The sequence below is a fragment of the Ranitomeya variabilis genome, chromosome 5, assembly GCF_051348905.1.
Source record: "Ranitomeya variabilis isolate aRanVar5 chromosome 5, aRanVar5.hap1, whole genome shotgun sequence".
Classification (NCBI taxonomy): Eukaryota; Metazoa; Chordata; class Amphibia; order Anura; family Dendrobatidae; genus Ranitomeya; species Ranitomeya variabilis.
Window position 1 is genome coordinate 64,091,604 of NC_135236.1, and position 27,877 is coordinate 64,119,480.

Consider the following 27,877-nt stretch of genomic DNA (forward strand, 5'->3'; position numbering starts at 1 on the left):
GCAATAAAAATGAAAAAAGCATATACAGAATGGGAGGAATAGGGCTAAGCAACAGCACATGTGAAAAAGACTTGGGTATACTAATAAATCACAGACTGAACATGAGTCAACAGTGTGATGCAACAGCAAATAGGGCAAATGCAATTCTGGGATGTATTAAGAGAAGCATAGAGTCTAGATCACGTGAAGTCATTATTGCCCTCTACTCCTCCTTGGTCAGACCTCATCTGGAATACTGTGTCCAGTTTTGGGCACCACACTTTAAAAAAGACATCAACAAACTCGAGCAAGTTCAGCGAAGAGTGACCAGAATGGTGAGCGGTCAGCAAACCATGTCCTGTGAGGAGCGGTTACAGGATTTGGGAATGTTTAGCATGCAAAAAAGGAGACTGAGAGGGGACTTAATAGCTGTCTACAAATATCTCAAGGGCTGTCACATTGTAGAAAGATCATCTTTGTTCTCATTTGCACAAAGAAAGACTAGAAGCAATGGGATGAAACTGAATGGGAGGAGACACAGATTAGATATTAGAAAAAACTTTTTGACAGTGAGGGTGATCAATGAGTGGAACAGGCTGCCACGAGAGGTGGTGAGTTCCATGGAAGTTTTCAATCAGAGGCTGGACAGACATCTGTCTGAGATGATTTAGTGAATCCTGCTTTGAGCAGGAGGTTGGACCAGATGACCCAGGATCTCCCTTCTCACTATAGCATTCTATGATTCTTCGATTCTATGATTCTAATTATGGGGATCTGACTTGTCTGTGAGTAATAAGGACAGTCCATTTCTTTCAATGAATATTGGGTAATTCTTCTTTTCTCCTGCGGGAGTGCTGTAGGACTATTCAATACTTGCTGCCAGATTAATAAAGTTCACAGCTGATCGCTGTGATCGACCAGTCTACTTAAGAGGGATTGTGATGTGTGGAATCTCCTTAAAGGGAACCTGTCACCCCCCCCCCCAGTCGTTTCAAACTAAAAGAGCCACCTTATGCACCAGTAATGCTGCATTCTGACAAGGTGGCTCTTTTAGTTCTGGGTGCTGTAACTGCAGAAATAATCAGTTTTATAATTTGTCCAGAATACCTGGTCTTCAGATAAGGAGGCAGGCCTTTTCCCCTGCTTTAGACGCCACACAGCCATCACTCACATCTTCTTGGCGCCTTAGGCAGGCGCAGTGAGCACTGGCCATCTGTCCTCTGTGCGTACGTACGCCCTGCCTGTGAATCCCAGCCCCGCAGTGTCTTATGATTTATTCATACTATGGGGCTGGGATTCCTGGGCATGCGCATTGCGTGTCTAAGCCTCTCACCCTCTCCCACCGCCTCCTACACACACACACCAGCTGTGAGGATTTGGCAAGGTTCCAGGCGATTGCACGGAGGAGGGATCACCTGAGGATGCACACACTGTAGCAGGCGGTATTTTGGACAAATTATAAATCTGATTATTTCTCTAGTTACAGCACCCAGAACTAAAAGAGCCACCTTGTCAGAATGCAGCATTACTGCTGCCCAAGGTGGCTCTTTTAGTTAAAAACGCCTGGGGGTGGGGGTGGGGTGACAGGTTCCCTTTAATACAAAAATGAATGATCTAGTCTACAAAGAGTAGTTTAAATGACAAATAATAACATTGTTACATTCCTTTCAATTTCATGTCTTGCACTTACTTTTCCTTCATCACATTTGGTTCCATTTTGAACCATCCCGGCGTCAGAAAGTACCCCTTTACATCTTGTAAACTTGGCGACATTAGCATAAATGCTGGGACTGTCATTACCTCCAAAGCAGTAGAGCACTCCACACTTAATGTCGCTGCATTAAACAAATACTACATTAGTACATTATTTCGGGTTGCCCTCCGTGTAGCACTCGATTGTTACTTTTACATATTACACTCTTGTCTGATAATCCGTAATATCTTATCACGATTCCGATTAGTGAGGGTCTACAACTATATACTGTGGGCCTTGAGTTGAAATGTTCTGGGACTTAGTTCTCACCTTCGCTCACATGCAACAAAGGTGTTGTCCACCTTCTTGCAGTATCCGTAGTTGACACCCCTTCGATTTATATCGAAACAACTTTCTTCTCCAACCACTGCACCTAGAAATAAAGAGAGTCCAGATAAAGATGTCATACAACATGTGCCTTAGGGGTAAAGTTCCTCCTTGTGGAGAGTGTCCAGTTTACTTTGAGAAATTTAAAAGCCATACAAAGCTCTACAGGATATTAATCATCCTGATTGTCGTGGGACAGATATGGATTATCTTCTCGTCGGACAGGGGAGGAATATGGAGTTTTATTATTTTTTGTCTTTTACAGGGGACATGGGCATCAATGGATTATCTTCTCATCGGGCAAGTGAGTATAACTTTGCTTTTTAATTTTCATTTTTTTAATAAATGTGTAAAAGAGGGTGTGGAGATTTATTTCAAATAAAGGACTTTATTCTTGCTGTGTCTGTATTACCATCTGACTATGGGGTTAGTAATGTAGGCGTCTTATAGACGCCTCTCCATTACTAACCTGTGGACTTGATGTCAATGGCCATAAAACAGCTGACATCGACCCCACTTGCCATCACATCCATCCCTCCATCCTACACAGCCTCAGTCTCCAGCAGTAACCTTGATGGCGTCACCTCTAGTTACTGATACTGCTCTTGCAGTAGGTCATTCCTCAGTGGTTCTCAGCCTGGATGGTTTCATCTTGGCACCATCCAGGTTGAAGACTGTTTATCCTCACACATGCATTACGGTGTGGGACAGAACAATGGACAGGTGAGGGATATGGTTATTTTTAATTTTATTACAGGAGACCATGGCTTCACTGGAATGGGCATTAGGTGAGAATAACTGTGTTTGTTATTTTTAAATAAAAAAGGAAAAGTGTATTTTTGTTCTTTTATTTAAAATAAAAGACTTTATACTTGCTGTGTGTTTATTTACAATATTACTATAGGATTAATAAGCTTAGTATTCTCATAGACGCCTCTCTATTACTAAGCCGTTGGCTTGATGTCACTGGATAATACAAAGGTGACATCAACCCCACAAATATGAACCTTGCTTGCCACCGCTACAGGGCAAGTGGGAAAAGCCAGGTAAAGTGAGAGAATTGGAGCATCTAATAGGAGCGCCTTTTCTGGGGCGGCAGTGGACTGCTATTTTTAGGCTGGGGAGAGCCAAATTCCATGGACCTTTCCCAGTCTGAGAATACCAGCCCTCAGGTGTCTGCTTTAGCTTGACTGGTTGTAAAATATGGGGGGACACCATGTCATTGTTTTAAATTATTTAAATAATTTAAAAATATGGTGTGGGGACGTCTCTATTTTTGATAACCAGCCAATATAAAGCAGACAAACAGCTGGGGGCTGCAGCCCGCAGCCTTGAGCTTTACGTGTGCTGGTTATGAAAAATATAGGGGAACCCAAGTCATTTTTTTTAAATTATTTATTTATTGCATAGTTGCTGGCTGCTGAATACTCTCATCAGCTTCTCTTGCTCTCTCTGCTATCAGCGAGAGCAGGTGTAGGATGATGAGAGTAGTACTTTCATCAGCCCGACACCTGTGACCGGTTATAACCTTTTTGTCATGCAGATGATAGCGTGGGAAACAATGGATGTTCAGGCCCCCCATTCATCTGAATGGGGTCCAGGCTCGAGTTTGGGTATCGTTCTGGTACCCGAACTGAACTTTTTTTAAATGTTCGGCCAAACCTGCCGCACCTGAACATCACGGGTTCCCTCATCTCTAATCTTAGGCAGGTCAAGATTTATTGTACCAAGTCAGGATTTATTGGCACTTTTTGACAGAAAGCAAGAAAGCAACCATGATTCTCTAATCCAAGGTGTGAATTGTATGACGGGTAAAATCTAAAGCAAACTAAAATCTGATATGTAAATGCAGTACTGATCTGTAGGGTTCACTTACTTGCTCCCCATAGCTGAGTGCACTGGCTTTCCAGCATTGGACACTGTCCATTATAACAGATTCCTTGGCCATCATTACATGGGTGACCATTGTATATAAAGCGATCTTGGGTACATTGTGCAGATTTTCCGTCGCACATATCGGCCAGGTCACAGTCATCTTTGACGGGTCGACACACAGTACCTGCTTTCTTAATCTGCCAAGAAACAACTGTCAACCCGGGAACACAGTGGTGAATAAACTACATGTTTACACAATTTTGCAAAAATGCAAATTAATGCATCCATGGTATATGTAGGTCAAGCCTCAGCCATACCACCATCATGGGATCATTCTTATCCTGTTGAGCACAGGTACCACCATGGAGGACCGATGTGCAGTGCTCCATAGTGTAAAGCCCTCTATACTGTACGTAGCTCATACCCCCGTCCCATTCATCAGACATACAGTAGGTATACAAATAACACCCCCATTCCCCCCACATAGTCATGGAGTGTAATAGGAAACTGATGTATTTCCAATATACGAAGCTTCACTCACCTTACACTTATCATCACAGCATTCACCGTCTGCACACTCGGCCTTAGCCTTGAATTTACATGTGGTGGCCTCACAACAAGGATTGGTGCATTCCTGCCAAATAGTAAAGATACCTTGAAAGAGAGCTATTAATTATTATTTTAAATACAACAAACTAATTATCCTCTCTATGCGTGGCCATAAAGCCATAGGAAAGGCCTAGATAAACATTTAAAAATATGTAAAGTTTATTCAAGACGTTATAATATCAGATATATAAAATGAGAACACCACAGGTACGGACAGAAGGTGGGTACACCCGGATAACGAATATGCATTAATATGTGCTCTTAATATCAAACATTGATATAGCCCCCACTTATGCAGACTTATAGTCCCAAACAATTAGGGCAACCAAAAATTATATATAGGGCAATATACGCAAGTATTCTTATGTTAGCGATGTAGATATAGCAATTGAAAATTCTTAGCAGTGGATAAATATACCATCCATATTGAAAAAATACACATATAGACGACGGGAAGAACCACAGTCAGACTCTGTAATTACCTCAGGAGTTGTTCCCGGGATGAAGCATTTCAGTGCGAAACATGTGATGGGTGTTGTGGGTCCCCAGTAACAACTCCTGAGGTAATTACATACTATTATGTGCTCTTTTACTTGCTAGTTCGTTTGTTATGTGCCTGCCTGAGTCGCATTTATAACACTGGAAGCGTTACATATTTAGACTTTTTTTTTTAGTGTGACAACTGTGCCTCTTAAACTACTCAGAGTCTGACTGCAGTTCTAACAGTTTTCTATATGTGTATTTTTTCAATATGGATGGAATATTGGCTGTCCAATGAAAATTAGCCAGGACAATGATGTGAGTAGTTGCCGGATATCACGGCGCAATACATAAAAAAATAATCCATATATTTGCTAAAGAAGTGCAGCCCATTAATGATGGACAGTTTGTAAATTGTCCACAATCTATGATAAATTCTATAATATATATATATTTTAAGAATGGTCAGTTCTTACCTGCACGGTGCCACAGTCACATTCTTCACCCATCTCTATGAATTTATTTCCGCACACCGCAGGCGACAAAACATTTAGATTTGATGGTTTATCTTTCAAGCACTGCGGCATCTTGTCATAAATGAAGTCCTGAAAGTTGGTGAGGCTGCAGGAACTAAATAGGTACGGAGTTTTATAGCTGTAAGAGAGGACAAAAAATAAATTAGGGAATGAAAAAATAAAAAAGGCCATCAGGGCCGAAGAGTGCCAGGGTTTCCTCCATGTGTCTCCAATTCAAGTGATTAGCTGGCTATTTAGCTGGCTCTCTGCCTCATATTAGCGCAAGTTGTAGCTTAGCTCAAGCGGTCTGCACTTGTTCTGTACTCTAAAGTTCCAGTTAGCTTCTTCACCTGAGAGTTGGTGCCATGATGCAGGAATCTGCAGAGCAGGAACACGCGCTGGTGTCATGGCTCATTCCAAAGTTGTGTCCCATCTCATGAGCAATTGTGGCCCCCACAGAAATGGCCACCGTACTGTGGTCCTGTCGAAAGAAGCACATTAAAATAATTGAAGAGTGAGCGATTTTGGTGGTATTTTTTTTCCATTACTTTAAGGTCAAGTTCACATGTTGAATATTTGGTCAGTACTCTACATCAGCATTTGGAAGCCTGAATCAGGAGTCGAACAATCGGAGGAAAAGTATAATAGAATCACTTACCACTTACGTATTTTTCACCCACTCCTGGTTTTGATTTTCAAATTCTGATGTATAATACTGAGCAAATACTGACCGTGTGAACGTGGCCTAAATGTTGCAGACAGAATTGATTTCTGTCATCTGAAGCTCACTTGTCCGCTTTGCTGTATAGACTGGGACAGCAAAGTCATTTCATTAATACAGGGAAGGAGAAATTAATGATTAATGTATTGCTGGAGGTAAAACTTGAGGTTAAGTTCTCAATGGGTGGAAATGCTGCATTTTGCACAGAAAACTTCTAGATGAGTACAATGTATTCACATTTTATTGGACAAACCTCCAATGATAACAGTATTTCATCCAAGCTTAAAAAAAGTCAAAATGGCCAGTTTCCAATTATTGTGCACAACAGAGTTTCCAAACATTTTATAGGTTGTAAAGAACTGAATCTGGTCATTTATTAAGTGGTCACCTTTACTAAAATCAACAGCTTTTTCAGTCAAAAATATCTTAACAGGTCCAGCAACATTTTAACAAAGGACCCCTTCTTTGATATCCCCTTCACAATTCTTGCATCCATTGAACTTGTGAGTTTTTGGAGAGTTTCTGCTTGTATTTCTTTGCATGAAGTCGGAATAGAGCTGCTGTTTGGATGTGAACGGCCTCCCACCCTCATAAACCTTTTGTTTGAGAATACTCCAAAGGTTGTCAATAGGGTTGATTTCAGGGGAGGATGATGACCACACCATGAGTTTCTCAACTTTTATGTTCGTAGCAGTCAATGACTTAGGTTTCTTTGCATTGTCATGCATGAAAATGATTTTGCTATGGATGGCACGGTTCTTTTTGTACCATGGAAAAAGTAGTCAGTCAGAAGCTCAATGTTCTTTGCCAAGGTCGTTTTCACACCTTCAGGGGCCTACTACCTTCTTCCTCATGATTCCAGACAAAAAAACATGACTCCACCACCTCCATGCTGATGTTGCAGCCTTCTTAGGGACATTGTGGCCATCCATTACTCCATCCATCTGGACCATTCATGGTTACACAGCACTCATCAGTAAACAAGACAGTTTTAAAATTAGTCTTCATTTATGACTGGGCCCACTGCAGCCAGATGTTTTAGTAGTCACACGTGTCAACATCCCATCATTGGGAGTCAGAAGAACAAAGAGCAGGAATGGCTTGCAAGCAAGTGGTAGCAGATTGGTATGGTGAGGATACTGAATTACATTAAGTGTTTGTCTACAATATGGCCGTCCACAGGAAACTTCTTAAAATTAAAATAAAAATAACTACAACATATGAAAAAAAAGGACAAAGGCCGTATTTCCCATCTTCGGTCTGATTTATGAAGCGGGCTCTAATCTGAGAAAAGGTAAAATTGATGGGATAAAGCTACTAAGGAAAAAGCGACAATATTCCACTCACCTGAATGACTCCAGTGGAGTGGGTCTGGCTGCACATGGTGCCAACAAATGCCAGTCCAACTGTAGTGCCATCAAAATCAGTGTTCCTGTGAAAAGAACAATTACTGGTGACATTTTGTTTTTTTACAGATCTTGAAAATTATTGCTTACTCATAAAATACAGAAGAATGTTTGAAAAAGTTTGATGGTAGAGATGTTAAAATAGCAGCTAAAGAGAATATAAACCGTGACGCGGAAGACAAAGAGTCTTACGTTATGAACTGGGCATTGTCATGAGCTTGTCTTGGCAGAAGGTTGGTTTTCCTCCAGTTGGAGAAGAGATCAAGGTTTACCGAGGCCGAGGTAGACACCTCAAACTGGTCCTTGTTCTCCCAGATTTCCAAGCCGATCAGTGCCAAATAGATGGTTAAGGGTTTGTAGACCTTGAAGAAGACATGATTTATCAAAGTTATGTCAATACTGATTGAAATACAACTGGGTACAATAAGGAACGAAACTGCACCATTTTTGCAATGTGTTCCACAGCAGAAATGCCCTGAGGAACTAACCCCTTGTGGCGATATGTGTCAAAATCATTCTGAAATTTTGTAAAGAAAACTTCAGATTAAAATAAGCTGCAGGTTTTTACATATACTCACCACGTTGGCATAATTAACAATTTCAAATATCCTCTGCTTAATTATTTCTGTGCTGCGGTTATACTTCGTGAACTAAAATGAATGAAAAAAACAGCATTACTATGATATTTTCAAGAACATTGCTAGATATATTTTAACCTTTGCATGCGTAATATTACGCATTAAAGACTTCAATGCTGAAATGTAGGACATGCTCAAGGAACCTGCTCTAGAGGAGCATTTTGGCATAAAGGGTTGTCCCATCCATCTATCACAGAATAGATGGTAGTTTGCTGCTCACTGTTGGACCCACTGATCCTGAGAATGGGAGTCTTTAAGGCATTGTCCAGGCAAAATAAAATTTTACTCAAGGGACGAGATATAAAAAATAAACTCAGTCATACACATTTACTGAGACCCTTGTGGGTCCACGCAGGCAGCTCCATGGTCTACAGAGACAGGAAGTGGTGTCACCTTTCCATCGGACCTCTATGACCTGTGATTGGCTCCAGCAGTCAGTTGACTTGGGGCAGCGCGTCATCATAATATATCCAGTCACCAAACACAGGCTGCAATGGTTGAATTACTGGTGGAAAGGTGACTTTACCATCTTCTGTCTCTGCGCAGACTTCGGATCGACCTTCGCTGGATCTAGGACGGTGCCAGTAGGCGAGAATGGCTGAGTTTGTTATCCTTTAAATATCACAGTTCCATGGGTAAAGTTTTATTTTTCCTGGACAACCCCTTTGGAGTGTCCAGTTGGAATAAAAGGATGGCTGCTCCAATTTTTGTCAATGGGACCCTGGAGCCGCAGTCTTGATGAAGATTCTATCCATTCAGTCATGTCCAACCCTCTGGATACTCTGAAGGCAAGTACTCACCAGGCTTCCTTGTTTTCCACGGCTTCTTTCAATTACTTGATGTTCATTCCTGTATCATGCTAGATGGTGTCCAGTCAACGGACCTTTCGTCTCACCTGTCCATTTTACCAGTGACCATTCTGAGTAGCATCTCCCTTTCTAGTGAATTTGCTCTCATCACTTATCCAAAATAGGTCAATTTTCGTCTGGTGATCATACCATCCAAGGACATCTCTGCGCTTATAGGATCAAGAACATCTTTGATGGTGATCCTAGCTCTCCATAGGATATGTAGAAGTCTTTTCCATAGCCACAGCATTAATTTTTCTTACATCTGCTTTAATGAGTGTCTCACCGCCATATGTCACAATCAGTAACACGATGGCGGTGATCAGTCCTTGTTTGATGGTGACTGATATGCGCTTGAACTTCCATTTTTGGTCCATGTTCACCTTGGCTGCATGCCCCAGTGCTAATCGATGCTTGATCTCTGCTGTCATACCACCACTGATCGATGAGGGACCCAAAAGAAACAAAGCTGTTGACCACTTCCATATTGTTCTTCATTGTTAGTGCTCAGGCAGTCCTACAGACAATGAGTGGAGCAAAGGAGGATGTGGAGGACAAGTGGAGCCATCATTCCATTCCAATGGAATTCTCACGGTGGGATCTCATGTGGTCAGCAAACTATCACCTATCTTGTCGATAGCTGATAACTTGATATCATAGGAATAACACATTATTGTAACTCCAGCCTATACACAGTACTGGTACGGTATATGCCCATTTTATTTATTTATTTTACTCACTTATATAGCGCCATTAATTCCACAGTGCTTTACAGATATTATCATCGCTGTCCCCATTGGGGCTCACAATCTAGATTCCCTATCTGTATGTCTTTTGGAGTGTGGGAGGAAACCAGAGTACTTGGAGGAAACCCACACAAACATGGGGAGAACATACAAACTCCTTGCAGATGTTGTCCTTGGTGGGATTTGAACCCAGGACCCCAGCGCTGCCCTGCTAACCACTGAGCTACTGTGCTGCTTATCCTACTTACCATGGTTTTATCTGTCACAATGTACAGCTCAACATATTTCTCAGATTTTAGAAAGTTCTGTTTCTGGAAAATATAAAACGGAAAGTGAAATATAAAAGACACACATATTTCAAGCAGAAATATACAAAGGGATTGTTAGTATTCATAGCATGAGCTTGTCCTTATTTGATTTCTCTTATATTATATATTTAGTGTAATTCATTTCTTCTTCTTTTTATTATTAATAATAATCAAGAAAATCACCAAAAAATTAAATCCTTCAATTGGCCACATGGCAGGAGATCACTGCATATATATGTATACTGCCAATATTCTAGGAAGTTCCTTCCTGCATCCACCGTAGGGTTGAAAACTAAGGTATCTGATTAAATACAATTCTTAAAAGTGAACCCGTTACTAGTAAAAAAAATGCTATTAACCTGCAGATATGGGGTTAACATGCAGGTTAATAGCATTACTACCCTGCCCAGCGCCGCACTTACCTGAACGCTGCGGGGAGAAAATGAACTTTATTACCCCAGGCAGCGTTCCGGTTACCATCATGGGGGCTGCGCTGTTTCAGTCACCTCTCTGAATATAGAGAGCACCGGTGGTAACCGCGCCCCCGGTCCTGACTTACAGGCGGCCCGATTACAGAGCCAGTGTTACTCAGGGCCGGGGAACAGTTACAGCCGCCGCTTTGTATACTCAGACAAGTTCCCTTTAAGGAATAAAGAGGTAAAGCAAAAATATGTAATTATTAACAAATGGGAACGCACCATAAACTAAAAGGATTTTTTGATGAGAAGCATCAACAGTGCAAAATTGAGCTCTGCCTCAGATAGACACGTGCAGCACGAGAGGAGTCTTGCTTTATTTGACAGGACTGGTGAGGGACATCTGCAGCATCATGGATACTCTAGAGTAATCGTATTCTATTGAGTTATTGAATTCACCAGGGAAAAGGGACACATTTTGTCTGACAAGCTATTAAGATGCCTATTTACATCAGAGGAATGGACATGCAGTACATGTTTTTTTTTCTATGGAAAGAACAGGCTTTTAGATTAGTCAGATGTCTTTTATTTCTTTCAGGGAAATCGATACGAACAGATGGGTTAAAAATGCTATTCGGTTTGGGTGTACTCCTCCAATCGCACTCATACTGACAAGAGGCAATGCTAGAGAATAGGGTTGAGCGACCTTTAGTTTTTTAGGGTCGAGTCGGGTTTTGTGAAACCCGACTGTCTTAAAAGTCGAGTCGAGTGAAATCGGCCGACCACAGTGAAAAGTCGGGTTTCGGCCGAAACACGAAACCCAGTGTATTATTATTATTTTATTTATTTATTTATTTATTTTTCTCTCTCTCTCTCTCTCTCTCTCAACGACCCGTTTCGCTCAACCCTACTAGAGAACTTTCGCAGCAAAAAGGTTAAAATGTCTCACTGAAACCTTTGAAAGTTAAATTCCCCACATACAATACACTAATATCATCTTAACCTGCTGATATCGACTGTTTCAGCCAATGGAGAATCTGACTTTTCATTGGGGTAGATAAGGATATGCATGTCCGATTTTGTACTGCCATTTTGTTTTCTAAGACGTAAGCCACCACGAGAGACAGACAGCGGCTCTCTCAGAGAAGACAGGAGCGTTCGGCAGAATGAGTGCTGCTGTGTTTGGGAGAGTCGGGCGAGATAGCTGCTGGTTGAAAGATCAGCCCAAAAATGTTTTGGCCAATAGATATATAAAGTATATGAACGTACTGCCAAGATCCCACTATCTTACCTCAGAATTGCTGGATCGTGAGGATTTGAAATTTCTTCCTTCCGTCCAAGTATTATTTACCACCCCGCACGTTAGTGGAATGTCTTCTTTGGTCTCAAATATGGCGTGATCTCCTTCATCTGTCTGATTGAGCGGCTCAATCAAGAATCTGCGGTTTCGGGTGTGGATGAGACCACTGCCAAAAGGAAGAAAGACACTAGTGAAACATGTCCCCCACTATAACAAACATTTGACCTTCTCCAGGAGTGACAACCTCCAGAAATATTTTACCGAAAATGTTTATACCTGAATTACACTATATAATCCTTCCTTACAGTAAAGTAATGCTGCCGCCATACTTTTCCTACATAACACTGTGTTTTCCACAGCTTTGAAAGAGGAACTGACAGCAGGGTAATTGCTGCCTGACCGATGAGTCTCTGACATTTCCGTCACGTATGACAGATTCCCTTTACTTTTGAATTTTACTCTACACTCTCAGGCTGCTTTCATTAGTCTCATCCTTTGGGTATATGGCAATTGGCCTTTCAGCACCTGACTAAAACCTGTCTTGTTTGTAGCATGGAAAGTTCAAAACACCTTAGACACCATGGTAAGACTACTAGACAATATATCCAGTTACCAACCAGACCAAGGTGGCACTCGTAACTGATGTCCAAGGATTAGGTAGTATAGCTACTGTACATTTTTGTATATTAACCCATTTACGCTGGGAAATACAATGTGGCCATTACTGGAAATAAACGCTACACAGTTGTGTCCATCATTGAGTGATAGAGTGTCACGACTCCATCACTCATGGTGCCCTAAGGATGCTGTGAGTGACAGCTCAACCACCCTGTAGGAACAGGGGCATGCTGGATTGTCAGTATTTTTAGTGATAGTCCAGCCATCCAATCAAAGGCAGGGGTATGCTGGGCTGTCAGCATTGTGAGTGACAGTGCAGCTGCCCAATCTGTCCACCCTTGCTAGGTTTCCTTCAGGTGTAACATGTTCAGGGTGATTACCTGGCTGTTTAGCTGGCTGACAATGGTCAGACAATTGCCAGTCATAGCCTTGCTCGGTGCCAGGCATTTTTGACTACTCATTTACATTATCTCTTTTACCTCTGACCTTAGTTGTCTGACCCCGGACTTTGCCTTTGACTATTCATTTGTCTTATCCCCTTTGTCTTTGACGTAATCTCCTGGCATTTGACCTTGACTCCTTGCCTTCATCACCTCACGGCTTGTCCATGAGAAGTGACTCACCGAGTTTGATCCATGAATGAGATATAAATTGGAAGTCTTTTTTTTAACTTGACAATGGATTATACCAGGTACCGGTTCTATCTGTGGGAAAATATGACTACAAAGCGTATGTGAAACACTGACATCTGAATGAGCCCTTAGGAACAAAATTACTGCTTCCACATAGGGGACATAGGAGCTTGGGTTTCTAATCACACACTTTTATGAAAAATATCAATGGTGTTAGCACATGGCTTCCGGTACGGCAAGTTCCAACATATTTCATGGCGCTCTTTGCAGTCTGCCATCATAGGTTGTACAATAATGTAACATGGCGGTATGGAAGATGAAAGTGTCACAGTACATGTTGGTCAGCGCTCTCTAATCATCATCTCAGAACAGAAAACAAGTGCTTAGGACTTCGAAATTAGCTATAAGTACACATAATTATCTATAAATTACCACTGAAGAGAGCGCAGCTATTTGAAGCCTGGACGGCTCAGACAGTTATCACTTACATATCGTAGTTTTATCTCTCCTTACCGGAGTCCTTTACATGTGCAAATGCTGAGCGTGGAGCCATCGTCTTCCTTCACATGACCCTGGTAGCAGCAGTGGTCCTGCAAGACATTCATGACGGCGTTATATTATGGGGTATGGACAAAAAGAAGATATTCTAAAGGTGTAGTTATGGAGTGGGCAGAAGTAATGGCGCCAAAGGAGCTACAGTTATAAATGGCACTCGGTGGGTTTAGCATTGAGATCTTGGAACTTCAGGCTCCACCTGAAAAGAGTTATTTGTAAATGCATGAATGTGTAAGTAATATAGTGTAAAAATGGTGCAAATCACAAAAAAAGAAGGACCAAGTGGTGCAATGTATGTGTGACACAATTCCCTAAGTGAGCACTAGGGATGTAAGCTCCATGTGTCCACATTTAGGTCAGTGGGCGGCATGAGGCTAGTCCGAATGTCCATGACCCTGGTTTATGCCAAGTGTCTTCTGCCAAATATTATATACCTGATCCTTTGGTTTGGTCGTTATCGGAGTCCCATCGTTCCCATAAAGGGTCACTGTAAAATCATCAGATATTAGGTCTCTGCAGAAAACAGGAAGGAGTAATCACTATATAATAACGCGCTCAGCAACTAATAATACAATGCAAGCCTCAAATCACAATCCAAAAATGTAATAAAAAATAAATACAAAAATGCAACTGACAAATTTATTTAAGTTATTTTTCTTTTCTTTTTCTTGTGGTATTCATTGATGTTTTTTGGCCAAATTTTCTAAAATGTCGCGTGTGGTTTATAAATTTTGTGCAATTAAAAAATAGTTTTTTAACCTTTTTACAGTAAAATGAGTTGCATGTTCTGCTAAAATATTACAAAATCTGCGTGAACATGCAGAGGAGGATTGGAATAAATTTACACACAAAACTTTAGCGACTTTTTAAAACGTTGCATTTGATGAATCAGACGAAAACGTCTAGAAACTCCAAACCCTTCCCACAATGATGAGCAAAAAAAACAAAAAACACACAAATTAAAAGAATAAGCGGCAAATTAACAAATAGGTGAAAAACACAATTCTACAAAAAAGGGTTCAAAAGCAATAATAGATCATGCCTTTATTTTTTCAAACTTTTTTCCCCAGTGGATTTTTCAGCCAGAAAAGTTCACGTAAGGCTACATTCACATGAGCTCTTGATGTTGCAGAGTTTTGGCATTTATTATTTAAATTAGGCTACTTGCGTTTTTTAATTGAGTTTTTAGTGCTTTTTTTTACATGCATTTTTATTGTGTTTTTGACGCTGCGGCTTTTGTCTCTTGTTGTTATGTTATATTTTAAATAAAGTTTTGTTTTCGATACTTCCTGGTATTTGGCTTTGACAAAACTTTGCTATATTTAGGTGCGGATGACATGTTGCGGATTTTAAACAAACTCAGTAATGAATCGGGAATATAATTCTTTGGAAGTGTCTTCATTTACGTGGATTTTTCATCCATAAAAATCCGTTCCAAAATTCAGTATGTAAAAATACCCTTGGAAAAGTGCACACATAATTTTTGACTTGGATTTTGAAACAGATCAGTATTTTACCTCAGTATTTTACCTCAGTATTTTACCTTAGTATTTGTAAGCCATAACCAGGAGTGGGTGAAAAATAAAGAAGTGGTGACGTGTTTCTATTATACTTCTCCTCTGATTCACCCACTCCTGGTTTTGGCTACAAATACTGAGGTAAAATACTGACCAAATACTGATAGTGTGAACGTGGCATTACAGTTCAAGCAAAGTGGATGAGATTTATAGAACTCTCATGCCCATTGTGCTTTTCTTTATGCTCCATAAATTGACCTCTGGTGCGTTTTTGAAATCCGCAACGTGACAACTTTTTTTGTTTGTGGATTTTCATTATAGAATTGCTTTAGATGCAGAAAATCTGCAGGTAAAAAAAAAAATGTGCTTCTAATACGTTTCTGTTGTGGAAATGCATGAAAAACGCATGTATTCCGCACATGATTGTGTCGTTAAAGTTTTGTCAAAGCCAAATACCAGGAAGTATCAAAAACAAAACAGCTTTATTTAAACCATGACATACCAAATAGAAACAAAACCGCATTATCAAAAACACAATAAAAACTAATGTAAAAATAACACACTCAAAAACAGTTAAAAATGCAAATAAGCTAATTTACCTAATTTATTTACTATTATTATTATTATTATTATTATTATTTATATAGCACCATTAATCCCATGGTGCTGTACATGAGAAAGGGGTTACATACAGGGTTATAGATATCGTTTACAGTAAACAAATTCACAAAGACAGACTGGTACAGAGGGGAGAGGACCCTGTCCTTGCAGACTTACATTCTATGGGATAATGGGGTAGAGACAGAAGGTCAGGATGTGGCAGCTCTGGTGGTGGTGAGGCGGCAGCTCTGGTGGTGGTGAGGCGGCAGCTCTGGTGGTGGTGAAGCAGCAGATCGGGTGGTGGTGAGGCGGCAGCTCTAGTGGTGGTGAGGCGGCAGATCAGGTGGTGGTGAGGCGGCAGATCGGGTGGTGATGAGGTGGCAGATCGGATGGTGGTGAGGCGGCAGCTCGGGTGGTGATGAGGTGGCAGATCGGGTGGTGGTGAGGCGGCAGATCGGGTGGTGATGAGGTGGCAGATCGGGTGGTGGTGAGGCGGCAGATCAGGTGGCGATGAGGTGGCAGATCGGGTGGTGGTGAGGCGGCAGCTCGGGTGGTGATGAGGTGGCAGATCGGGTGGTGGTGAGGCGGCAGATCGGGTGGTGATGAGGTGGCAGATCGGGTGGTGGTGAGGCGGCAGATCAGGTGGCGATGAGGTGGCAGATCGGGTGGTGGTGAGGCGGCAGATCGGGTGGTGGTGAGGCGGCAGATCGGTTGGTGGTGAGGAGGCAGATCTGGTGGTAAATTTATTAATTTAATGGCTTTCGGCTTGTTCTTGAGCCTTGATGACTTGCTGGATGAACAATCTTTAGGAAGATTGATCTTGTGCAAGCTTAAACAGGTCCACCAGTTTCTTCTCCGCCATTATCTTGATAGTATGAAACCATTGTTTTGCCGGTCTTCCTCTTCGCCTTGTTCCTTCTTTTGACCATGATGGCGCCCTCCACTGATTTCCCATCTTTGTATGATGTGTCCAAAGCAGGCAAGCCATAGCTTGGTGATCCTTGCTTTTAGTGACATGTCTGGCTTTATTTGTTTGTTCTTCTTGCCATCAGTGGTATTGATTACATCCTTTTCTAGCACCAGAACGCATTGATTCTGCTTCTGTCTTGTTTCCTTATTGTAAATCACAAAATTTTTGTCCAAAGCAGTAATTAATGGCACTTCACGTCAATATAATGACCACCAACCCCATGAAAAAATATATATATATATATATATATATTCATGGTGAAACGAAGAGATCCATTAGATTAAAAATTAACTTTTATTGATGATTAAAACTAATTGCATAATTATAATACAGCAGAATGCCTCACATAGAGGACACCCAGACTAATAATAACAAGAATATAAGTATATTAAAAATAGGAGGAATATAATACAGAGGGCGTTACCTTGCAATAAAAATAATTGTCATGAAATGCAGTTAACCTCAAATGGCAACAATAGTAATCAGGTTGTAAATATAAGAAGAAATAAAGTGCCTGGTGCTCAATGCCCTCAGTCTAGTATATTGCTAAAGTGCCCAGATAGTTAAATAAAGTCCTAGTAAATGTATATGCTCAGTATATCAATAGCTAATAATTTATTGTGCTACAAGGCAAAGCGGTATAGCAGATGGCACTAGTATTTAAGTAGTAGCCCTATAGACCAAAGAATGGTCATCAGTGAAGGGTGGTTAGATAACCATAAGACAATTAGATACAGTAAATGCCTGCAAATAAAGGAGTTTAAAGATATAACTGGGAAGGTCTGGAAAGCCGTCTCCTCACCCCGACGCGCGTTTTACCACTGGCTTCTTCCTGGGAGAGTTGTGATCTATTTATGTAAGTGCCTGACCAATAGAGGTGGAAAGTGTTCCCAGTGAGAGGATTGGCTCTATCGCCGCATGATGTATAAGCCACGCCCCCGGAACTCAGTGAACCGCTTGTTTCCACGCAAGCGGTCACATCTATGGCACTTCCGGAAGTCAGCCGGGGTCTGGGAAATCAGCGCATGCGTACTGCCAATAGAAACCGGGTAAGACACAATGTGTTTAAAACCAAACAGATGCTGACAACTAAGTAGCAGAACAGAGATAAATTTATTTAAAGTTAAATAAAGTCCCTAGGTGTAATTAAGATTATTTTATTTGGGCTTACTTTACCTAAATAATATTCACCATATACAGCGTCGTGGGCTTGCATAGAAATTAACCCTAAGGGAATATAATTAACTAATAAAATAGCTAGCCAGTGATAGTGTTGTATACTATATAAATACCGTTCAGCAATTGTACAGAAATGTAAAAGAATCTATGAAAAATGAATCACTATATGATGAACTTGAAATTAATAATAACGATGTAGTGTAAAACACTAACTGTGCTAGTAAAAATAAATAAATCACCATTGTAAATGTTTGTTGCCTAATGTGAAAAAAACAATGATAATAATAAAATCGGTGATAATATTAATATATAAATATTTACAATAAATATTATATATAATAAATATAAGAAATGTATAAAAAATACTTTTGCTTATATGGTGAGGAAGTGAGTAAAAAAAAACTATGTAAGCCAAAGGAAACTCCTAATTATGAGATTAAAATAAAAATAAATAAATAAATATAAATATATATAACACTATAATTGTCTCACCCAAACAGTGAGCCCAAAGTCCACACTAATGTTCATCTTCTATTCTTTTATACTGTTTCATCTGTGTCTGAAGATGTATAAAGGTGAGTATCTTGAAAACTGATGCATCATTCAAACACCATCCAGTCAATCTAGGTTGAAGTCCTTTACAACTTGCAGTTTGTCGCCGTCCATCTCAAATATGTTCCGGTCGTACCTGGCCGTAGTCAATATCTTTGTCTTCCTCATATTGAGTAGGAGTCCCATGCCCGAGCTTTCCATCTTGACACCGCGTAACATGTCCTTCATTCCATCTACGCTTGTTTCTGTCAATGACGTATCGTCTGCATATTTAAGATTGTTGATGATTGGTCCAGCAATTTTGATTTCTTCTTTTTCGGCAAGTCAAGCCTTCCTAAAAATAGCTTCTGCATATAACTTGCAGAGAAATGGTGACAAGATGCAGCCTTGTCTGACGCCACGCTCTACTTTAAATCATGCCGTTTCGTCGTGTTCCGTTTGGCCTGTTGCTTCTAGATCGATTTAAAGGTTCCTAATGAGGCTGATCAGATGGTTTGGCACACCCATTTCCATAATGGCATTCCAAAGTTTCTGTGATCAACAAAGTCAAAGGTTTTGCTGTAGTTGATGAAGCAAAATAGATCTCCTTGTTATATTCTTTGGCCTATTCAATTATCCATGTTCCTCTTGTTCCCCTGCTTTCTCTGAATCATGCTTGTTCCTTTGGCAGCTCTTTGTCAAAGTAAGGTTGTAACAGTCTTTGTTGTGCAATAGTATGATAGTTTCCACAGTTGGTAGCATCTCCATTGTTTGGAATAGGAATAAATACGGAGCTTGTCCAGTCCTTAGACCATTTACCAGTTGTCCATATCTGCCACAGCCATGAGATGACATCCACAGCTGCTTCAGAAGAATTTGTTAGCTCTATTGGAATATTGTCACGTCCAAGCACTATGTTGTTTGACAGAAGCTTTATCACAGCAACAACTTTGTCTTTCAGATATGTCTGGCTCTCTAGCATTTCCTGTCTCAGTTTCTTCCCATATCACCAAGTCATTCTTGTAGAGGTGATCAATGTTCTCTTTCCATCTTTCAATAAGCTTTTGTGGCTCAGTTAGTTTGTTCTTGTTGGTGTCTTTCAAGTCTTTCAACATGCCCACTCTTGGTTCAAATTTTCATTCTATCTCTTTGATCTTTAGGTATGCCTCCCTGGTCCTGCCCCTCAGATGTTCGCTTTCTATCTCCATACACATATCTTTAGTTAATTAAGTTATTTGCCTGCTAAAATTACTCTCTTTAGACTTTTACTGATGTTGTCTGTGTCCTGCTTGTTACCTTTTGTCTTTGTCATTCGTCTTTCTTCATTGATATGTAGGCTCTCTTCTGTTAACCATGGCTCTGGGGGATCTTTTCTGCCACTTGTTTATTGTTTCACTGGCTTCTTCAGTAATAATAGTTTTTATATGTGTCCATAATTTTCAGGCTTTCTTTCATCCATGTCCAGTAATGTAAATCAGTAGTGCAGACTGTTCCAAAAAACTTTAGGTATGTTGGTCAAATTGAAGTTGGAAACAGCCTGTTGTCTATCTACACTGTGTTCCAAATTATTATGCACAAAGACTTTAGGAGTGATAAGGTTAGAATTTTTTTGTTTGTCATTTAAACTCATTGATGGTGAAGTGTGTCAGGGCTCTTTATATCACTGAAAGCAATTGCAGATACCTGTGCAAATTAGTTTGGCAGGTGTGTCCAAATAAAGGCAAGACTACTTAAGAAGGCTGTTCCACATTATTAACCCCTTTCTGCCATTGGACGTACTATTCCGTCCATGTGGGGTGGGCCCTAATTCCCAAGGATGGAATAGTACATCCAGCGCGATCGGCCACGCTCACGGGGGGAGCGCGGCCAATCGCGGCCGGGTGTCGGCTGCCTATCGCAGCTGACATCTGGCACTATGTGCCAGGAGTGGTCACGGACCGCCCCCGGCACATTAACCCCCGGCACACCGCGATCAAACATAATCGCGGTGTGCCGGTGGTACAGGGAAGCATCGCGCAGGGAGGGGGCTCCCTGCGGGCTTCCCTGAGACCCCCGGAGCAACGCGATGTGACCTTACCTCTCCTCTCTGCAGCAGGCCCGGATCCAAAATGGCCGCGGCATCCGGGTCCTGCAGGGAGGTAGGTGGCTTACCAAGTGCCTGCTCAGAGCAGGCGCTTGGTAAACCTCCAGCGCTGGAACTCAGTTCGGTGATCTGACAGAGTGCTGTGCAAACTGTCAGATCAGCAATCTGTGATGTCCCCCCCTGAGACAAAGTAAAAAAAAAAATTTCCACATGTGTAAAAAAAATTAAAAAGAAATTCCTAAATAAAGAAAAATATATATATTATTCCCGTAAAAACATTTCTTTATCTAAATAAAAAAAATCAAACAATAAAAGTACACATATTTAGTATCGCCGCGTCCGTAACGACCCCACCTATAAAACTATATCATTGGTTAATCCCTTCAGTGAATACCGTAAAAAAAAAAAAAAAAAAACAGAGGCAAAAAACAACGCTTTATTCTCATACCGCCAAACAAAAAGTGGAATAACACGCGATCAAAAAGACGGATATAAATAGCCATGGTACCGCTGAAAACATCATCTTGTCCTGCAAAAAACGAGCTGCCATACAGCATCATCAGCAAAAAAATAAAAAAAGTTATAGTCCTCAGAATAAAGCGATGCAAAAATTATTATTTTTTCTATAAAATAGTTTGTATCGTATAAAAGCGCCAAAACATAAAAAAATGATATAAATGAGGTTTCGCTGTAATCGTACTGACCCGAAGAATAAAACTGCTTTATCAATTTTACCAAACGGGGAATGGTATAAACGCCTCCCCCAAAAGAAATTCATGAATAGCTGGTTTTTGGTCATTCTGCCTCACAAAAATCGAAATAAAAAGCGATCAAAAAATCTCCCGTGCCCAAACATGTTACCAATAAAAACGTCAACTCGTCCCGCAAAAAACAAGACCTCACATGACTCTGTGGACTCAAATATGGAAAAATTATAGCTCTCAAAATGTGGTAACGCAAAAAATATTTTTTGCAATAAAAAGCGTCTTTCAGTGTGTGACGGCTGCCAATCATAAAAATCCGCTAAAAAACCCGCTATAAAAGTAAATCAAACCCCCCTTCATCACTCCCTTAGTTAGGGAAAAAATAAAAAATTTAAAAAATGTATTTATTTCCATTTTCCCATTAGGGTTAGGGCTAGGGTTAGGGTTAGGGTTCGGGCTAGGGTTAGGGTTAGGGATAGAATTAGGGTTAGGGCTAGGGTTAGGGCTAGTGCTAGGGTTAGGGCTAGGGTTAGGGCTAGGGTTAGGGCTAGGGTTAGAGCTAGGGTTAGAGCTAGGGTTAGGGTTAGGGCTAGGGTTAGGGCTAGGGTTAGGGCTAGGGTTAGGGCTAGGGTTAAGGTTACAGTTAGGGTTGGGGCTAAAGTTAGGGTTAGGGTTTGGATTACATTTACGGTTGGGAATAGGGTTAGGATTAGGGTTAGGGGTGAGTCTGGGTTAGAGTGTGGTTAGGGTTACCATTGGGATTAGGGTTAGGAGTGTGTTTGGATTAGGGTTTCAGTTATAATTGGGGGGTTTCCACTGTTTAGGCACATCAGGGGCTCTCCAAACGCGACATGGCATCCGATCTCAATTCCAGCCAATTCTGAGCTCTCCCGTGCGCCCAAACAGGGGTTTACCCCAACATATGGGGTATCAGCGTACTCAGGACACATTGCAGAACAACTTTTGAGGTCCAATTTCTCCTGTTACCCTTGGGAAATTACAAAACTGGGGCTAAAAAATAATTATCATGGAAACATTTTTTTGCACGGCTCTGCGTTATGAACTGTAGTGAAACACTTGGGGGTTCAAAGCTCTTACAACACAACTAGATAAGTTTCTTGGGAGGTCTAGTTTCCAATATTGGGTCACCTGTGGGGGGTTACTACTGTTTAGGTACATTAGGGGCTCTGCAAACCCAATGTGATGCCTGCAGACCAATCCATCTAAGTCTGCATTCCAAATGGCGCTCCATCCCTTCCGAGCCCTCCCATGCACCCAAACGGTGGTTCCCCCCCACATATGGGGTATCAGCGTACTCAGAACAAATTGGACAACAACTTTTGGGGTCCAATTTCTCCTATTACCGTCGGGAAAATACAAAACTGGGGGCTAAAAAATAATTTTTGTGGGAAAACATTTTTGTTTTATTTTTACGGCTCTGCATTATAAACTTCTGTGAAGCACTTGGTGGGTCAAAGTGCTCACCACAACTCTAGATAAGTTCCTTAGGGGGTCTACTTTCCAAAATGGTGTCACTTGTGGGGGGTTTCGATGTTTAGGCACATCAGTGGCTCTCCAAACGCAACATGGCGTCCCATCTCAATTCCTGTCAATTTTGCAGTGAAAAGTCAAACGGCGCTCCTTCCCTTCTGAGCTCTCCCATGCGCCCAAACAGTGGTTTACCCCTACATATGAGGTATCAGCGTACTCAGGACAAATTGTACAACAACTTTTGGGGTCCAATTTCTTCTCTTACCCTTGGAAAAATAGAAAATTGGGGGTGAAAAGATAATTTTTGTGAAAAAATATGATTTTTTATTTTTACGGTTCTGCATTATAAACTTCTGTGAAGCACTTGGTGGGTCAAAGTGCTCACCACACCTCTAGATAAGTTCCTTAGGGGGTCTACTTTCCAAAATGGTGTCACTTGTGGGGAGTTTCAATGATTAGGCACATCAGGGGCTCTCCAAACGCAACATGGCGTCCCTTCTCAATTCCAGTCAATTTTGCATTGAAAAGTCAAATGGCGCTCCTTCGCTTCCGAGCTCTGTCATGCGCCCAAACAGTGGTTTACCCCCACATATGGGGTATCAGCGTACTCAGGACAAATTGTACAACAACTTTTGGGGTCCATTTTCTCCTGTTACCCTTGGTAAAATAAAACAAATTGGAGCTGAAATAAATTTTGTGTGAAAAAAAGTTAAATGTTCATTTTTATTTAAACATTCCAAAAATTCCTGTGAAACACCTGAAGGGTTAATAAACTTCTTGAATGTGGTTTTGAGCACCTTGAGGGGTGCAGTTTTTAGAATGGTGTCACAGTTGGGTATTTTCTATCATATAGACCCCTCAAAATGACTTCAAATGAGATGTGGTCCCTAAAAAAGATGGTGTTGTAAAAATGAGAAATTGCTGGTCAACTTTTAGGCTATGTGCACACTTTGCGGATTTTGCTGCAGATCCACAGCGGATTTGACCGCTGCGGATCCGCAGCAGTTTCCCATGAGTTTACAGTACAATGTAAACCTATGGGAAACAAAAAACGCTGTGCACACGCTGCGCGGAAACGCTGCGGATTACATTCCGCAGCATGTCACTTCTTTTCTGCGGATTTTCACCTGCTCCAATAGGAAAATGCAGATGTAAATCCGCATAAGAAACCGCAGTAAAAACCGCGATAAATCCACAGTAAAAACCGCAACGGGTTTTCACTGCGGATTTTGGAATTCCGCTGCGGAAAAATCCGCAGTGGAATCCGCAAAGTGTGCACATAGCCTTAACCCATATAACTCCCTAACAAAAAAAAATGTTGGTTTCAAAATTGTGCTGATGTAAAGTAGACATGTGGGAAATATTACCTATTAAGTATTTTGTGTGACATATCTCTGTTATTTAATTGCATAAAAATTCAAAGTTGGAAAATTGCGAAATTTTCAAAATTTTCGCCAAATTCCCGTTTTTTTCACAAATAAACGCAGGTAATATCAAAGAAATTTTACCACTATCATGAAGTACAATATGTCATGAGAAAACATTGTCAGAATCACCAGGATCCGTTGAAGCGTTCAAGAGTTATAACCTCATAAAGGGACAGTGGTCAGAATTGTAAAAATTGGCCTGGTCATTAATGTGCAAACCACCCTTGGGGGTGAAGGGGTTAAGCAGCCTACATTTTTTGCCAAAATGGGAAAGAAAAAGGATGTGTCGGCTGCTGAGAAGCAACAAATTGTGGAGTATTTAGGTCAAGGCATGACTACAATCAACATTGCCAAGACACTTCTTCGTGATCATCGCACAATCAAGAAGTATGTAGCTGATTCCCAGCACACACGTGTGCATGCTGATAAGGAAAAATTGAGGATTCTTTCCAACAGGCAATTGCGTAAGGTTAAAAGAGCCGCTGCAAAAATGCCTGGTCATAGCAGCAGACAAGTTTTTGAAGCTGCTGGTGCCTCCAACGTCCCCAGAACAACAAGATGCAGGGTCCTTCAGAGGTTTGCAGCTGTGCGTAAGCCATCCTGTTGACCACCTCTATCCACTGCACACAAGCAGAAACAGCTCCAGTGGGCCAAACGATACATGAAGACTGACTTCCAAACTGTTTGTTCACCGATGAGTGCCGTGCAACGCTCGATGGTCCAGATGGATAGAGTGGAGGATGGCTGGTTGATGGACACCCCATGAAAACACGGCTAAGGCGCCAACAAGGAGGAGGTGGAGTAATGTTTTGGGCTGGAATCATGGGGAGAGAGATTGTCGGCCCCTTTATGATCCCTGAGGGGTAAAGATGAACTCCATAATCTATGTGGAGTTTCTAAAACAATACTTCCTGCCATGGTTCAAGAGGAAGAACCGTGCTGTCCGCAGCAACATCATTTTCATGCATGATAATGCACCGTCTCATGCTGCAAAAAACACATCTGCATCTCTGGCTGCTATGGGCATAAAAGAGGACAAACTTATGGTGTGGCCACCATCTTCCCCTGACCTCAACCCCATTGAGAACCTCTGGAGCATCATCAAAAGGAATGTCTATGATGGCGGGAGGCAGTTCACACCTAAGCAACAGCTCTGGGAGGGGATTCTGTCCACATGCAAAACAATTGAAGCAGAAACCATCCAAAAACTGACAAATTCAATGGACGAGAGAGTTCAGAAGCTTCTTTCGAACAAGGGGTCCTATGTGCAAAGGTAACATCACCTAGAATAAAGTTTTCACTTGAAAACTGTTTGATTTCATTCTGTAATAAGCTGATAATGCTTATAACTTCACAATTGACCATTTTTTTGTTCAAAATAATAAAAAAAAAGTTGAAAACTCTGCTGTGCATAATAATTTGGAACATGCATTTTGAGTGTTTTTTTTTTTTTTTAAAAGATACTGTTTTCATAGGCAGATTGTTCCAAAGCATTGCAATTATACTAGAATAGTAGATGACTGGAAAATAACAATGGTAAGATTTAGAATTCACCGCACACTCTTAAGTAGCATAAAGTATAGTGAGAATTTATTGTATACACAATCTGGGAGCGGAACAGAATATACAGCTTATGCGATCTTTTTACAACGTTTCGGCTCAACCAGAGCCTTTATCACGTGATCGCTGTGAACAAAAGAAACATGCGCAGAGCAAAACAAAAATAAATACAGGTAATAAACATTGACAAAAATAAAACAAAAACATGATACAGAAACATCAGTGAAACAAGTCGTCCAGGATTAGTGATATATCTCGTGGGTCCACTCATCGCTTCCGCCATATATAAATGCCAGTGGAAAAGACAAAAGGCGATAAACGAGACGAGTCAGAATGAAGCATCAAGACATGGTGACACAGGGTAACGTAACGATCTTGAGTGCCCTGTGGGTAAAAGTGACACTGTGAATAGTGCGTCAGTACAAGAGACAAATAGCCAGCGGGCTAACCTGATAGGGTGCAACACAGTGACCAGAACCATCTGTCCCCTTAAGCGTATGATCTGTGAATAATCCCCATTTACTTTACACTGAGGTGGCGTAGTCATTACCTTATTTCAGTATACACAGTATTTAGGTAGAGGAAGGTTCAAATGAAAATCCTACACTGTAGAAAAAGACAACCAGTGTAAATGAAGAAACAGACCAATGAAGTGCCCATCAGGTTGGCCCGCTGGCTATTTGTCTCTTGTACTGACGCACTATTCACAGTGTCACTTTTACCCACAGGGCACTCAAGATCGTTACGTTACCCTGTGTCACCATGTCTTGATGCTTCATTCTGACTCGTCTCGTTTATCGCCTTTTGTCTTTTCCACTGGCATTTATATATGGCGGAAGCGATGAGTGGACCCACGAGATCTATCACTAATCCTGGACGACTTGTTTCACTGATGTTTCTGTATCATGTTTTTGTTTTATTTTTGTCAATGTTTATTACCTGTATTTATTTTTGTTTTGCTCTGCGTATGTTTCTTTTGTTCACAGCGAGCACGTGATAAAGGCTCTGGTTGAGCCGAAACGTTGTAAAAAGATCGCATAAGCTGTATATTCTGTTCCGCTCCCAGATTGTGTATACAATAAATTCTCACTATACTTTATGCTACTTAAGAGTGTGCGGTGAATTCTAAATCTTACCATAGTTGAGACCTTTGGTCTATTACACCAGCACCTCGCCAAGGTCTGAGTGCACACCATTACATTTCCCTGGAAAATAACAATGACTGCAATTCAGATAGGTAATTTAGAGAAAATATGAGGAAATATTATTTGCATAATAATTTGGAACACAGTGTAGTCCATTTGCACCGTTTGGCTCTAAACTTTGCTGTCAGAAGTTCATGACCAATTCCACAACCAACTCATGGCCTTGTTTTCACTATAATGATCTATAATGTTGACCTCCATTTATGAAGAATACATTTGTAGTCAATCAGATTCTTATAGGCCCCATTCAGTGATGTCCATGTGTAGAGTCTCCGTTTGTGACTTTGGAAGAAGGTGTTATGATGGATAGTTCATTTGTTGCACAATATCAATGAATCTTCCTCCAGCCTCGTTTTGCTCACCAAGTCCAAATTTTCCAGCAATGGTTCCATATTTGCCGTGGCCCACTATGCCATTCATGTCTCCCATGATAATGAGTAAGTCTTGTTTTGATGTCTTTATCAATTTCTTTTTGAACTTGATCGTAGAATAGTTCAATGTCCTCCTCCTTGGCATCTGTTGTTGGTGAGTAGACTTCAAAAACCGACATGAACCTTTTAGGCATATCGAGCTAACTATCATGGACTTCAGGCCAGTTCCGGTCAATCCTTAGTTGAGAATAAAAGCGACACAGTTTCTTCTTAGGTCATCATTGCCAAAATAATAGACCCAATGTTCATTTGACTGGAAATGTCCAGATTGAGTCCATCTTAATTCGCTAACTCTGCTCTGTCCATTGTGGCTTTGATGATGTCAAGTTTGCCTTGTTTCATGATTTCCAAATTCCAAACTTTATGATAGCTTTTGATCTTTCCTTTTGGCCAAGCAATAGCAGCAAAAGATGTCATTGAGGCTTTGATCCTGATGTGTCATGAGCAAGGATC

At 41.0% G+C, this 27,877-nt stretch overlaps 1 protein-coding gene across 1 annotated transcript in view; it reads right to left on the bottom strand.

The window, feature by feature from the left end:
- The window catches only part of LOC143774474 (zinc metalloproteinase-disintegrin-like VLAIP-B), a 64,885-nt gene that overhangs the window by 12,281 nt on the left and 24,727 nt on the right, over positions 1-27,877 (bottom strand). The window contains exons 4-16 of the mRNA XM_077262101.1: positions 14,161-14,239; positions 13,685-13,761; positions 11,913-12,087; positions 10,146-10,208; positions 8,244-8,315; positions 7,858-8,027; positions 7,607-7,691; positions 5,889-6,019; positions 5,500-5,677; positions 4,476-4,568; positions 3,936-4,131; positions 2,003-2,105; positions 1,670-1,814 (exon numbers count right to left, since the gene is read on the bottom strand). Coding sequence (XP_077118216.1) covers positions 1,670-1,814; positions 2,003-2,105; positions 3,936-4,131; positions 4,476-4,568; positions 5,500-5,677; positions 5,889-6,019; positions 7,607-7,691; positions 7,858-8,027; positions 8,244-8,315; positions 10,146-10,208; positions 11,913-12,087; positions 13,685-13,761; positions 14,161-14,239 — 1,567 coding nt within the window. The remainder of the gene's footprint in view (positions 1-1,669; positions 1,815-2,002; positions 2,106-3,935; positions 4,132-4,475; positions 4,569-5,499; positions 5,678-5,888; positions 6,020-7,606; positions 7,692-7,857; positions 8,028-8,243; positions 8,316-10,145; positions 10,209-11,912; positions 12,088-13,684; positions 13,762-14,160; positions 14,240-27,877) is intronic.